The 15,700-nt window shown below is 32.8% G+C and overlaps 1 protein-coding gene across 1 annotated transcript; it reads right to left on the minus strand.

The window, feature by feature from the left end:
• Positions 1 to 6,090: 6,090 nt before the first annotated feature.
• LOC7455652 (protein STRUBBELIG-RECEPTOR FAMILY 2) lies at positions 6,091 to 12,327 on the minus strand. The gene is made up of 16 exons (XM_002308338.4): positions 11,920 to 12,327; positions 11,033 to 11,165; positions 10,866 to 10,937; positions 10,719 to 10,784; positions 10,500 to 10,571; positions 10,320 to 10,391; positions 9,692 to 9,763; positions 9,522 to 9,587; positions 9,365 to 9,430; positions 8,994 to 9,274; positions 8,210 to 8,469; positions 7,839 to 8,104; positions 7,383 to 7,530; positions 6,892 to 7,031; positions 6,662 to 6,818; positions 6,091 to 6,550 (listed from the first exon to the last, which is right to left on the minus strand). Exons 1-16 carry the CDS (start codon positions 12,011 to 12,013, stop codon positions 6,365 to 6,367), a joined length of 2,151 nt encoding a protein of 716 aa, XP_002308374.4. The 5' UTR covers positions 12,014 to 12,327; the 3' UTR covers positions 6,091 to 6,364.
• Positions 12,328 to 15,700: the final 3,373 nt, after the last annotated feature.

Here is a 15,700-nt window from a genome sequence, read left to right on the forward strand (position 1 = left end):
GCTGTCTGGGCTTGGAGGCCTCCAAACATCCTGGCCTCGGATTAAAACCTCAACATCGAAGTGGAGGGACACAAATAATTCAATAATTGACGGTACTAGAAGTTTGACACGTGTCTGACAGTGGGTTAATATATATATTTTTTAATTTTAAAAAAAATATTAAGAGAATAAAAAATATTTTAATAGTGTTATTAAATTTAATTAAGAGTATTAATTTTAAATTTTCACTCAACTCTTTGCTAGATGGTCGGATAACTATGCTAAAATAATAAAAAATGAGCTTGAGAGCGTTAATTATAACATATATTTTTTTTTATCTTGTTTAATCAAACCAATTAATTGATTCTTAAAATTTTAAAAGGTCCACTTTTGCATTATTATTTTTGAATTTTATTTTTGACTCAAACGCTTGGGCATGACTACCATGTTAGATCCATGTGTTTTTTTTTTAAAAAAAAATAATATAGGAATTCACTTGTAATTGTTCTAAAAATATATTTATTTTGTATTTTCATCTTTATCTTTTTAATCAAATATATTTTTATCTTTTTATATTTTTTCTATTTTGAGACATTAACAACATGCATCCCTAAAATTCACTTAATTTTTTTTATTAATCTTTAATTTTAGTGAAGAAATCATATATAAAATTGCACGAATTAAGATAGTCATAAGGTCAATAAATCTTTTACATATACAATATTTTCTTTTCCTACAACATATTGCATCAATTCAAAAGTTTAAAAGTTTTCTTATGATCATATATTTCAAATTTTTGTATATACTAATAGTTATAATGTAGAATAAACTTTTCTTGTAACAAACTTTGACAATTAGATCATGCAACAACATCTCAAATTAAAAAAAAAGCATGAACCTTTCAAAAAATTGTCCATCATTTGGATGGAAACATAAAATTAATATTTTCATCCACAATGCATACAAAAAAGAGAAGTTTATTTTTGAAAACTTGAAATAAATCAGTTAAAACTCAACATTTTTTTTCCCATTCTTTCCTCTTTGAATATAATAAATTTATAAAATAAGTTACACAAACAAAAAAGAGTTTGCAGTTAATTCTACTGCATATGAATGAAAAATTCTGCTTGAATGAGGCACTATTTGTTTTTGCAGTCCAATCATGCTTTTGAAAAATTTCAAATTTTTTGACTCAAGCACTTGGGTCTGCCATGGTTGCCTGGCAAAACGCTTAGGTCTAAACCGAAGCGCTTTGAGTTTGACAAACCATGCCAGACCTAAGGTGTTTGGGTATGCCAAACATACCTGATTTGACAAATAACAAACAAAGAGGATAATTATACACTCTATTTGTCAGGAAAGAGCAAAGAAAGAAAAAACACAAACAATTGATCACTAGCGACAATCCAACCATTATCTGTCTATACATGCCACACCGTATGGAAGATGACACAATTGCGCATCTAGTGAGACATTGGATGACCAGAGTTGACCACCGGAAAGCGTCTCACGCGCGTTCTTCATGGCGCGAGCGCCACCCATTCGTTGTGGAAGAATAAGAAAGCCAAAGAAATGTCTCGTGAAAAGATGAGAAATTGAAAGTGAAACTACTATTACAATCCATAGTAAAATGTCTTTTGATCTATAATGATTTCCCCACACCATTTAGCTTTTGTTATAATATGTCTGTCATCTAATAACCTGGGATAGATTTGATAAGATCTATTAGATTGTTTCATTGTGTTTTAGCGAGTGTTGTTAAGAGAGTATCCTAGGTAAATTAGTTGGTCTAGGTGCGGCCTGGATATGCACTTGAGATCTACTCGAAGGAGATGAAGATGTTAATGTAAGCCTTTTCTTTTATTATGAAGTTGATGATGCAAACCCTTTTTTCTCTTCAAATCTTCAACCTAACAAAAAATAAGAAAAAAGGAAACAAACCCATCAACTTAAATTAGAAAGGGGAAACATATAAGGGCTTGAATCATTAATAGAAGTCTAACATCCTTGAATGGTCATTCTTCATTTTAAATTGGATGAAATCAACTCAAGGTGATTTGATTCCCTTTGTCCAACTCCATTACTAATTACAAGAGATATATATTTTGCATAAAATATTTTATAAGAAAATTAATTAAAATAAAATACTTTACAAACCCTAAACATAACAAAAAGGTCTAATTGATATTTAAATTTATTTATTTATTGAAAATATTTCCAACTTGTGAAATTTCATAAAATATTTTACAAAACAATTATCAACTATTTTAACCATCACTGTCATCACCATTGTTGCCACCACCACTATCACAACCTTTGTCATCACCACCATCATTGTAATCACCATCCTATTGTTGCCACCACCATTAATATAACCTTTATCGTAATCATCACTATTATCATTATGACCTTAATGTTGCCACCTCCACCTCCACCTCCACCTCCACATTACATATTATTATTATTATTATTATTATTATTATAGTGTTTTTAAATCATTATTAATGTAAAACCTTCTCCATTCATGGAAAGATTTACACAAAACAAAGAATGGATGCATGAATTCCATGTGTTAGTATATAATTATATGAATGATATGAAATTACCTTTAATCGGAAATAAAAGGACAAGTTTGACTCAATGTAAGAAAATGACGCGATGAAATCGAAAAATAAGACATAAGATAAAATCCCAATCTTAGATCTATCTTTTTGACCTAAGAAATCTCAATCAATTAACTATAAACTAAAAGAGAAGAGAGTTTTATTATACTCTTCCTCACAATGCACTATTAATTGAAATAGTGCATTATTTTTTTATTATTATTTGACTTTTTTTTTCAATCATTTTTTTTAAATCTCATCCTTTAATATTATAGTTGTTTTTTTTATTGAGTTATCACACTCTCATAGCACGAATCACGAATTTGACGGGTTAATTTAGTTGAATCAAGTTTTTTTCTTCTTTTTCTTAATTATTTTTTCTTTCAATTTTATCCTTTAATATTTGGTTAATTGTGAATTAGACTTTATAATTTGTTTTGTTTACTTTCTATTATATTATTCTAGCCTTATAGCCCGAGAATAATGTTTAACGGGTTAACCCGAGTTGACTTAGATTATTTTTTATCTTTTTTTAATTGATTTATTTTTTGATTTCATTATTCAACACTAGGTCGGTTGAGAATTAAGCTTCATAATCTATTTTGATTTACTTTGTATAGAAGTATCCTTGTCTCACGATCAAGGTAGTGGGTTTTGGAATTTTAACCTCGGTTAACTCAAGTCATTTTTTTTATTTCTTTTCTAAGAGGTTATCTTGGTCTCATGACCCGGGTCACGAGTTCTTCAACATTGAATTTGATTTTTAATGGGTTGTCTCTATCTCATGACCTGAGTCGCAAGTTTACCGGGTTAACCCAATTGCCTTATTTTTTTTAATTAATTTTTTTTTCAATTTCATCATTTAATATTATATTTTGTTGGGAATTAGGTTTCATAATTTGTTTCAGTTTGCTTTTTATTAAGTTATCCCGGCCTCATGATCCAAGTTTGACAAGTTAACTCAGGTCGCTTTTTAGGTCATTTTTAATTGAATTTTTTTTCAATTCCATCCTTCAATATTTGATTGATTGAAAATTAGACTTCATAATTTATTTTGATTTATTTTACATTGGATTATCATAGTCTCATAACCCGAGTCACAAATTTAACATGTTAACCCGAGTCGCAAAGTTATGGCTTTATTTTCTCTTATGAAACATCTCATCATATAATCATTAAAATATATTATATACTTATGGACAAATTTGTTCCCTTGCCTAAGCTAAAATATTTTATTTATAAGATTGAGGTATGTAATTCTCCTGAAGTTCTTATTTTATTTTAGTTCAATCAGTTATAGGAGGTTTACCTCTCCTCTTTAAACAATTCTCAACATGTCTCCAATAAAGTTTGGTTTCACCAATGAACATCATCTTAGCAAATCTAACTTTCATATTATCAAACAAGTTATGCCACTTAAAAAATTGATCTATGTCACAAATCCACATATAAAATATCCAAAGGTCACGATGACCGTAAAAACTGAGGGTTTCTATTTTGTTAAGGCTTATGACTCACTCATTAAGGTCATCACGCTTAGAGTAACCTAAATGATTTTCATACTGATGGATATTAGGGTGAACTTTTCTACCATGGTTATTCTTGTGATATTTATTGGTCTTTGGATGCCTCACTTGAGAACTTTCTTGGGATTCAATTCTCTTACACATGTTGGCCATTTAGGTTTGCAGTTCCCCTTAAATGACCCTAAAAGTATCACTAAGGGTCGGGTTTATGGTAAATATAATCTTAAACTTGGACGCTAGATGATCATGACACAAATACATGTAACATTAACTTAAAAATAAAATTGAGATCACAAATGATTCTTACAAATAAATGTGATGATTCTTACAAATAAAATCACAATACAAAAATAAATATAATTTTTTTTATTAATGTAGAGATTAATCAAGTACAGAAAACACTACAAAAATTTTAAGCATGTAATGCTATACCTTTAAGTGTAAATTATTAATCAAACATAATGTCACATACAATAACTAACAAATCACAAAGAAAACTAGATGCTAAATTATCATATTAAAAGAGGTTGATAAACAAAAATAACATATAGAAACACAAGGTGAGACTTCAATTTTTTTTGAATTTTGAATTGTTTTTAGGCACAAAAATAATATTAATAGCAACTTAAAATGACAGGTGCTAAAAAAAATATACAACAAATTAAAAGGTAGAATAATCTACTCACTAGATTGTTTGAGAGCATGCTAAAATTTGTGGTGGTTGACATGGCAGTAGGATTGTTTGAGAGTGTGGTAATGATTGTTTTTTAAAATGTTTTTTTTTCTTGGAAATGCATCAAAATAATATATTTTTTATTTTTAAAAAATTATTTTTGATATTAGCATATCAAAATAATTTTAAAATATAAAAAAATATTAATTTAAAACAAAAAATAAAAAAATTTAATTTTTTTTAATTTTTAAAACGTAAAAACAAATAAATTTTTTGATGACATATCAGGACAAGAAGAGATTGTATTGCTGACATGGCAGGGCTGGATGCTGTGTCAGCTGATGTGGCATTGGTGAATTAAAATTCCTTGGGAGACTCATTTGTCGCCACTAAGGATGATGAATTTACTGTGATTTGTGGGCTGATTTTCGGCTGGTTTGTGCTCTGGTTATTGCTAGCGGCTGCGTGAGGCAGTGATGGTCTTCTCAGTGACTAGTCAGGCGAGGCAGCGACTGAGGTGGGTGATATACAGTTGGCGACAAGGAGACCTACGTGGGTCGGCTAATCTGCCGTAGGAGGCCAATCTGCTGGTGGAGTGGTCGGTTTGCAACTGTGAGGTGGGGGGATGAATGTGTGGTGGGAAGGGTGTGGGGGTAAAATAAAAGTCTGATACCAAATTTGATACCAGACAAAAAAAAAAAATAAAGATTTAAAATCTAATAATAAAAAAAACAAATTAAAAAAAAAGCCAGAGAATAGAAGTACAGGGTTGGAAAAGTTTACACTTTTTAAATTTTATTTAAAAATATTTCACATCTTGAAAAATATAATATAAATATCAAAATCTTAACTAGAAATAAATAATTAGGCTTATAACTCACCAAATAAAATATCCAATAGTAACTAAATTAAACTTAATAAATAAAATTAAATAAAAAAATAACTAAATTAAGTTCAATAAATAAATCAAAATACATAGAGGTGTGTCTTGGAGTAGCATGACTTGGTAAGGAAAAAAAATGAAAAAAAGAAAGAAAGAGAGAGAGACTCGAGCCATTTGGGCCCTACCCGAATTACTGGAAAAGTTGTATTCTTAATTTTTAGTTTTTCTTGCGCCATCAACAATCATTGGCATCATTTGATACACAATCCTACAGTCTGTTCATGTTCAAGCATTATGATTGAAGTGAGAAATATTTGGAGACGATGGCCATCATGGGTTCCGCACCTTTCCCATCTGAAATCGCTGGAGAGATCAATGAATGATATACCCATAATAGGTGAATTCCCTCCCAGAAACACAAATTCCAACTTTAAGCCTAGTCAACGAGGATTTGGAGGCAGACTTTCGATTGGCATCCAAGAATTTAAAATGTAGAGAGGTCTAACATTGAGAGGATCAGAAAGGCTAATTCCTTGTGCTAACAGTGACAATACATGAAATGGAAAGGAAAGCCATAACAAAATTGCCTGACTGTCAAGGGTCTTGCGCTAAAAGCAGTTAACTAGAATTACAAAAATCATGCTTATGTAATGCTTCTGACAGTAACTCATTTATTATATCCCCTGGCCACTTGCAAGAATCAAACAGAGATGTAACTCGGTGTTGGTGAGGTTATGAAGCGACTATAAGTCGAACAAAAAGACCTCTCAAAAGGGTCAACTTCAGCACCTTCCATGGCACCACTTTTTGCAGCAGTGAATTTTCGCAGCACACTTGTCAGTGATGAAACAATTTCAGACATAGGTGGACGGAAGAACTTGTCAGGCTGTTCAAGTTTCAAGGGAAAAAAATTAACAGCCTCAAATGAATAATCACATAATACCATCTTTTCCAATCTTCTGTCACATAGATTGTTTATATATGTTTATGCCAATACCTGAATGCAGAGCAAGACAACGTCTGCAAACCGAGATAGAGTCTTGGAGGGGAGTGTTCTTTTGATGCCCGGGTCAACCATCTGAATCAAACTCTCATTGTCATGCAGCCGAGACGAAGCCCATTTCACCAAAGATTGCTCCGCTCTTGGTCTTGAGCTGTGTTAGAGACAGAAAAGGATATCAGAAGACCATGCAGAAATTTGATAGAGGCAGGGGGGACAACGTCTACCCATCAAAAGGTCTCCTTCCAGTTAATAGCTCCAAAAGCAACACTCCAAACGCATAAATGTCACTCTTGGTGTTGTCAGTTACTGGTTCCCCATGTTCAGGAGCAATATAGCCCGTGTCACCAATAGCAATTTCAGAAGCCTGTTTGTATCAACAACATCGGATGAGCCCTTCTTCATTCTCTATCAAAAAATATGGTTAACTTGACTAGAGATGCATTTGGTGCAGCTTGAACGACATGTAAGCAGCTAAGATAAAAGGGATTTGAGGAAGACAGAAACTCAATGCTCAGAAATTCTGTTGTGAAAACGTTTCTGACACAAGTCGTTTCAGATCCTCTAAAAGAATTCTCCTTGAAACAATATCAGAGAAGATTCTGTTGTGGTCAAATAAACAAGTTGCATCAACTTTTAACATTATCAGCCCACTCTTGCAGTTGTATACTACAATGTTAGGTGACAAAAATTCTGAGAAGATTAGTCATGCACTTACCTTTATTTTAACACTGTTGCTTGTCAGTGGCCTCAAAATAGCTAGTCCGGTGTCACAGAGACGAGGCATAAGCTCTTTATCAAGTAAGACATTGGCAGCCTTTACATTGCCATGAGAAATAGGAGGCGAGAATGTGGAGTGCAAGAACCTGAAATAAAAAATTTCAAGGTGGAAGTAACCAGTGCATGGAAAAATGTAACATTTATAATAGACATCAACTTCTTCCACTTCCTACCCCTGATTTTTGCTAAATCAGTTCATGTCCTACCATCTTCAACTCAGAATGCTGAATTTCAGCACAGAGATGTATGCTTCCAGAATATTTTCTGTTGCATAAAATGACATAGATCTCCTCATATATTTTTTTTTTGCAACTATAGATCTACTCTTATAGTCCTGCAAGGAGGAGTTCAAGAAATGGTCCTACTAAGCAAACCAACCATATGGGATACTTACTCCAAAGCCCGAGCAACACCAAGCGCAATATTGAGACGAATGTTCCATGACAGTGGCTTGTACCCATCACTATGCAGAACATCATGAAGAGACAAATCTCTGATGTAATCATACACGAGGAGATGCTGCCCATGTTCTACACAGTAGCCAATGAGTGTTACAATATTTGGATGCCTCAGTCGGGAAGCAGTCCAAATCACATCCAAGAATTGTTCTTCTTCTTGGAATGACAGTGATACCATATTGATGTTTTTCACAACAAATATCTGGAAAAGATAAAAAAATTAGGTGGGGATGGTGGTGGTCAGTGACTTCTCATAACCCTTGTGAATTTCATAAGTAATAAGAAATCAGCATGTTCAAGTATATACTTGGCCATTTTGGAATTCGGCTCTGTAAACAGAACCAAGAGACCCCTCTCCAAGAAGATTCTCTTCACCGAAGTTGTTTGTTGCCAGCTGCAGTTCTGTCAGAGTGTAAATGTTTGCACTTACTGGGGCTTTATATATCAAGAAACTTTTTCTTGCTGAATTTTTTTCATTTCTGTTGTGGCAAATACGAGGGATATGCGTTGGGAAAAGAAGCGAAGGAGATCGGGGAGGCAATTGTTGTGGGTTCACTTCAGATGCTACTGGAAAAAGACATAACCGTTGGAAGAGGAGGGATGGTAAAGAAAAATTTGTTAAATAAAGAATCAGCAAGAATATGCCGTACAGTTAATATCTCTAGTATCAACTTGAAAACAGATGGAAAGATAAAGAGTAATTGATATCAAAAGCAAATGGAAGGTAATACCACCACAATTAAATTTCTCGGAAGGTGAATAAAATCAGTTAACAAAGTCATGCAGCTCTATAGATTCCAAATCACTACAATAGTATTGTTTTGTGTTAACCAATAATTCATTTGAATTGTTGAAAATTGGATAGAAACACAAAAAGAAGCAGCACAAAACTGCACTTATAGTGGAAATATGGAATGGAAACTACAACCAAGAAAGGTTTCACAATTATGGTATGAGCAAATATATTGGATGTCATATGTATCTGAAAATCCATATCAGTCTGCAGCTTCTGCAGACACAAATTAATATCACACTTTTATATTAAGTGTGCATCCAAGATAAGAGTACATATTTTTGCACACAATTCTGACCTCTAGTTGTCCTGACAGAACAAGAATGGCGGGATCGCTTGATACGCATTGCAATGAAGATTGCAGCGCAAGTCACCACCAGAGCTACCACACCCACTGCAAAAACTATTCCACCAGGGCCCAACCTTTTCTTCTTGTGTCCATTTACCTTGATATAATTCTCCATGGCACTTGACTCGGTGGTTGGGGGACCATTAAAAGTTTGCCCAATGGATCCATTATCCGAAGGATAATTCCAGGGAGGATAATTTGCCCCTATGTGGAACTGATTTCCGTCAATCCTGGTGAAAGGTAGAGAGGAAAGGAAATTGATGAATAGTTAGTTAATGCAGGCAATTAAAAGCAAAGCAGCTGAAATCTTCCAAACTCACCATAGATCGGGTATTAACTGAAATTGAGTTGGAATTACACCACTGAAGTGATTGGTTTGGATATTCCTGATGATAATAGAAATATGCGAGAACAAAATAATCAAATTTACGTATCAGCCTAATTTTCAAAAAGAACAAAAAACATGTGAGAACCTACAGGTCAGTTAGTGAAAGATTAGCCAGGTAGACAACTGAGCCAGTGAACTGGTTGTTCTGTAAGAACCTGTAGATACAGCCAAAAAAACACACAGGAACCAACTTGGTATATCAAGAAACACACCAGGTATAGGACTGAGGAGAATTTAAAGGAAGTTGTATAAAACTCACAATTTGGTAAGATTTGTCAGAGATCCAAAAGAACTTGGCAAATCTCCAGTGAAGTTATTGGATGACAGGTCGCTGTGGCAGCAGATGGAAGGTTCACAAGGAAATGAGAGTGATCATGAATTTACTAGTAATATTATGAAGCATGGCATTGGAACTGATAACATTAGGGAACTAAGGTGACCAAAAAGCAACTTGCTTTGCATGACATACTGCATGGTCAGGATACCCACCTATATAAAATGTTCTGAAATATCAACCAAATCATGGTTTGATTATGGTGCCAACTTTGGTATGTAAAAAACAAAATCTCAAAGGCATAATAAAACCAGTTTCCTTGCCAGTGTTTGATTAAGAACAAGTTTTTTGAGAAAAAAAGCTTTTTGAACAAATTACAATTTTTTAATGCAAGATGGCAACACGGAAGAAAATGAGTTGGTTTGATATTCTTATTAACGAAATATTTCTTCCTTATGATCTAATTAAAGAAACTGTGCTGATGAAGGCTGCACCAATAAAACAGCTTCAGAATTATGCTATGGTTTTATTTAACAGAAGACCCAGTGTATATACTTCTCTAAAGAGTGCAGCCTTTGACAAAGCTAAACCCAAAGGGCTAGAAGAAGCTTACATCTCTTTTAGGTTCTGTAGGCCAGTAAACACATTGCCAATGGGTCCAGACAGTGAATTGTGACTCAAATTCCTGCAAAAATACAACCAAAGAATTTATGACTGAACAAGACCAAGCAACAAAAAAAAAAAAAAATAGAAAAATAGAAAATAGGCAGTAGAATGGTGACAATCAGCTTACAGATGCCGAAGTAACTCTACACCTGGTAAGGAAAGGGGTATACTTTTGCTCAAGTAGTTGTATGCTAAGTTTCTGCATCGATTAAGTCAAACATTATCCTATATTAAATAAACACAACCAAAGATAAAGATGCATAATTAGGTTCTCGTGTGGCTAGAGTACTATAGATATAATCAAAGTAATACATAATTTACAACCAGAGCATGCAGAAGAGCTTACATATGAGTGGCATTAGGTGGCAAAGCATATGGTATTTCACCCACAATATAATTGGAGCTAACATCCCTACCACAGAAAAGCAAATTTAAGAATCAAATGAGAAGAAGAATTTAGATAACTGAATCTAAGACAAGAAAAATCACTTACAGATGCTTCAAGCTATGGAGATAATGCAGCTGGGTTCCAAGGAACCCACTGAGGTTCAGTCCTTGAAGTTTACTGCACAACGTGAAAGAAAAAATGACTGTTGGAAATGTTGTCCAGGTAACTAATAGAAACAATGTATAGATTGTGAGATAGGAATATGTCCACACAGGTATATTACAGATGGCCCAGCACATGAGACTCCAGTCCATGATTCCCCACATGGATCTCCTCCATCCAATCTCCATTCCTTTAGCTGTGGGGGGTTACTCAGGGCCTTGTATAGATCTTGAAGTGCTATGACTGCATTAACATTAGAAGATAATAATCAGATTATTGTGTTTAACAAACAGTATCAGTATCATCATGTTATGTCTAGAATTATTATGTAAATAGTTATTCATTATTGTGTTTAGCAAACAGTATCAGTATCATCATGTTCTGATAATCAATCAATAGTTTAGTGGGTGATGAACAAATAAATAAAACCGAGTCAAAATGATGCAATTAAGCCCTAATCATCAGTAATCACAATCTATACATGATGTACAAGTGAGCTTATACACGCTAGATAATTGCTCTATCAGTAACGGCAGATATCGAGATGATAGGGCATCACATCATATTGCTCCCTTGTAGCCTCATTTTCCCGGTAAAGAAAAGGAAGCTAAACAGGGGTGGTTTTTCTTCTTCTTTTTTTCCTGTTTGGTTTCTGAGTAAACCAAGAAAAAGAAAAGAAAATTGAAATCAAAACTTTTATTTTATAGGAAAATCAAATTAAACTCTTGATTGAATCCTGAGTCTATGCTCTTCTCGTTCCAAATAATTAAAACGCATAAGAAGAAAACTTTCTTCTTTGTTGATCAGTTACTAAATATAACAGTACTGATTTCAAATGCTGTAATTAAATTCCTACAATTTCTCTCAGCATCCAAACAGATATTGCCAAAGAGCATTCTGGTGAATTATGGCCACAAAAGAATTTATAAAAACCACGCAAGAACACTCAATAGATCACTAAAAAGGCAAGATTAAAGGTGAAATTAACTAGATTTACCATCAGAAGCATCAGTAGAAGCAGAAGCTTGAAAAGAAAGAATCGCCAAGAACACAATCACAACAAAACCCCAATGCAGTCTCTGGCTCGCCATTGTAACTCCAAAAAACTACACTTTATCACTTTCTTTTACCTATAAACAAATAGGAAACGCTCGAATCTTTACAAAATTTTCAGTCGCTCCTGTTCGGTGCCCGAGAAATTAAAGAGAGATTTTTAAAGCTCGAAACTACAAAAACTAACAAAAGATGGCGGATTAAGTTGCAGGAGGAAGGTTCTTAATTTTCTTTTCTTTTCTGTTTTCTCAGTGGCCAAGCAGAGCAGAAAATTACTGTACGGTTCGTCCTTGATATTTAGAGCGAGAGGGGGGGAATTTGGGGCGGTTTTTGTTCGTTATACAGAGAGAGGGGAGAGTGTGATAGAGACGGCTGTTGATCACATGACATGTGTAGATATAACTGATTAACTGAATTCAGCCACGTCAGCAAAAGAATTAATAGATGTTGAGTTACGTGGCATCAAGCAGCAGGGTTGAGCTTTAGGCTGCTGAAAAGCCTTTTCTGGGCTCAATATTGGCTGGCCTATTTAATCTCTTCTTTGAGTTTTGATCTGGGTATCAACTAATGGCAGAATCAAGTAGTCGAAAGTAAAAAACTCGAATAACCGAGCAAAATAAAAAAATAAAAAAAATTAATTGAAAAACTAAATTATGAAAAAAACCTGAAAAAACCAATTAAAAAAACTAAAAAAATATCTAATTTAGTTTGATTCAAGTTCGGTTTAAAACCTCTAAAACTATTCAAACTGAACCAGCCCGAACCGATTTAATCTGTACTCCTAATTTTTAAACCATGCCAAAAAACTAGGTATAAAAGACCTCTCTCTCTCTCTCTTCTTCTTTTTTTCTTCTAAAACCCTAATTCTCTCTCACCTCTCCCAACTAGTTAACCACCCTAAACTAAATTGTTTCCTCTCTCGCAATCTTTACCCTACAGTCTACCATTTTCTCTCACGTAAGTTGTAACCTCTCCCCTCCATCTCCTTTTCTTTTATTTTCTTTGTGTCTTTGGTCTCTCAAATTCGGTGCACTCTCTTTCTTTGTAAATTTCTTAATCTTGAGTTTTTTATATTTGTTTTGGTTCAAAATTGCATGCAATGTTAAGCATGTTGCGACTAAGGTTTTTAAATAAGGGAAAACTTAATTATTTTAACATGTTTATGTTTAAGAGCTAGTTAATGTAAAATTGTGATTTAGTAGAATTTTGACTTGATTTCTTATCATCCATTTGGTGTGAGAATAGATTTAACCTTTTTTCTGTTCAATTTAAACATCTATTCATCCATCCCTAAAGTTCTGCAAATTACAAATCTAGGTAGTGGGCAAGAATGAATGACATTTTAGGTATTGTAGGCAGATTCAAAAATCAATTTCAGATTCTGACCATGTGCAATAACTAGAATTTTTATTACTACATAACATACAATAACAAGAATTCATAACTTGATTGTTGTTTCCATCTTATGTATAATGCTTTTATGTGAAGATTCTTTTCATCACCAACTTGATTTTAGATATTGAAACTCATATTTCATCAACGATCATTATGAAATAGAAACATCACAACCTGTAAACTTGAATTTATTGGATTGCACTATTGTTAAATTCTTAATTTTATTGAATTAAAATTTGTTGGATTACACTATTGTCAAATTATGATTGTTATTGAATTAGAATTTGTTGGATTATACTATTATAAAATTATGAGTGTTATTGAATTACAATTTGTTGGAATACATAGGTTGATTCAAGGAAGAATCAAAAGAACATACGGCTTTCTAGTTTAAGGATTGAGAAAATGCTAGATCATTGGTGAAGTTCTTAAAAATCTTTGTTGCCTTTATTTATTATGATAGTTTTATGGGACATAATCATCTATTAAGTTTCCTTTTGAATTCTTCATAGGTATTGACTAGTCTCCTTCCTAATATAATATTCAATTGTAGCAGTTGCCTTATGCTTTCACCTATCTTGATTTAATAAAGAAATGACAATATTTGGTTCATCTGGATTGTTGATGCAATTATATATTAGAAGTTATTCTTGTCATCCATTCCTCTTATTATTGAGTTTAATGTCTTGATTCCTAAATGAAATGTTGACTATTGCATACTAGTGTTACAGATTATGAGAGAAAGAAACATTGGCGTGAGTTATGCCACTAATAAGAGGAATCATAACCTTACATGAACGCACTAGAATTTTCTAATGTGACTTCTTACAATTTTCACTTTAGATGGAAGTTTTGTACTTTTTTAATTTTATTTAATACATTGATTACAAGTTTTACCTAAGATGATTGTTTTGATATTGTTTCTCATATTATTTTGAACACTACAAAGTTATGTTTGATACTATATTCTCATTTGATTTTTCTAGCTGTAAAGTTTGATTTTTTATTTGACTTGTTATGTCATGGCCTATTGATATTGTACGAAAAACATAGTGTAGAGTTTTTTTCATTGGTTGAAAAACTAGATTAAGAATAATGGATTTTGGATTGTATTCTCATTTGAATATTGATACCGTAATAACAAGGTTGATATTATATTTTGGCTACCAATTGATACTGTATTTTCTTCAGAATATTGCTACTCATTATTTTATAGCAAGCATAATTGATTTTGTTGTAAAGAATTATTAAAAGAATTATAAAGCACAAATAAAAGATAAAAAAAAGTCACAATTGAAATTAGCTTTATTCATAAAAAGAAGCTTGTAAAAAGCTTAAAAAATAGGTTTTGCTGGTTTCTTATATGAAAAAACCGAACAGTTCAAATCAAGATTTATCGGTTTAAACCGATTTTTGATTGGTTCTCAATGTAGTTTATTTTAATTGCAAACCAAACCTAACCAAAAATCACCTGGAGTCAAGAGAGAAACAAAAAGATAGTGAATCAAAACAACATATGGTTATTAATTTTAAGGCTTTATTTATTGAATTGGAAATATAAATTTATAAAGGAGTTTTCTTCTAAAGAACATGTCTGTAACTTTCTTGGCTATTAATTTCCCGAGCTTGTTATAGGTTGAAAGCGAAAAGTAGCAAACAAATAAGGTTCTATGTTTTAACTCATGTTTTCACATGTGGTTTTTGTGTCATGTTTTATCATTTGTACAAAATGTCAACCACAACAAAAGCAACATGAGAAGGATGAGCAAACCTTGGAAAAATAAAAGCTCTGATTCCTCAATCTAACATTTAGCCCTTGGCAAGGAGTATTCAAGAATAGCTGAGTTAGTGGGGATTCAGATTCGACGAACACAAGTAGGGATCAGAAGGGAGGATCCGTATAAGAAAAAAAGGAAGAGAGAAGATATTGAGTCAGAAAGGAACAAATAGAAGGAATAGGATTTGATGAAGGAGTTTGGGTCTAGGCAAAAGTCTTAGTGGCAGAGCTGGAGAGTTGTAATAAATCTTGAAAAAAGCAAAAGCAACTCTTCTCTTTATCAATTAAAGAATAAAAAAGTTGTTCAGTCAAATAAGAATAAGGATGAAGAGGCTGGTGAACATTGTAAAGAGAAAGAGGAAGAGATAATAGAAGAGGTATATTCTCTAAAATCAATTTTTACATTGGACATTTTTTTAGTTGGTTAATGCTTTTTAAGAAATTAAGTGACATTGCATTTAATTTCACATTAAAAAATGACTTTATGAGGATTGTTTTTATTAATTGTTACCAAATTCTGAATTCCATGGATTGTTTTTATGGGTTCAAGTTA

Source organism: Populus trichocarpa, chromosome 6 (genome assembly GCF_000002775.5).
Source record: "Populus trichocarpa isolate Nisqually-1 chromosome 6, P.trichocarpa_v4.1, whole genome shotgun sequence".
In the NCBI taxonomy this organism is placed as follows: Eukaryota; Viridiplantae; Streptophyta; class Magnoliopsida; order Malpighiales; family Salicaceae; genus Populus; species Populus trichocarpa.

What these genes read in the sequence shown, in the direction of transcription:
- LOC7455652 (XM_002308338.4), bottom strand. Translation starts at nt 12,013, where the DNA reads ATGGCGAGCCAGAGACTGCATTGGGGTTTTGTTGTGATTGTGTTCTTG. An exon ending in TTCTACTGATGCTTCTGATG is followed by an intron (nt 11,166 to 11,919) that starts GTAAATCTAGTT and finishes ATGTTAATGCAG; the next exon opens with TCATAGCACTTCAAGATCTA. An exon ending in CTGACAAATCTTACCAAATT is followed by an intron (nt 9,588 to 9,691) that starts GTGAGTTTTATA and finishes CTGTATCTACAG; the next exon opens with GTTCTTACAGAACAACCAGT.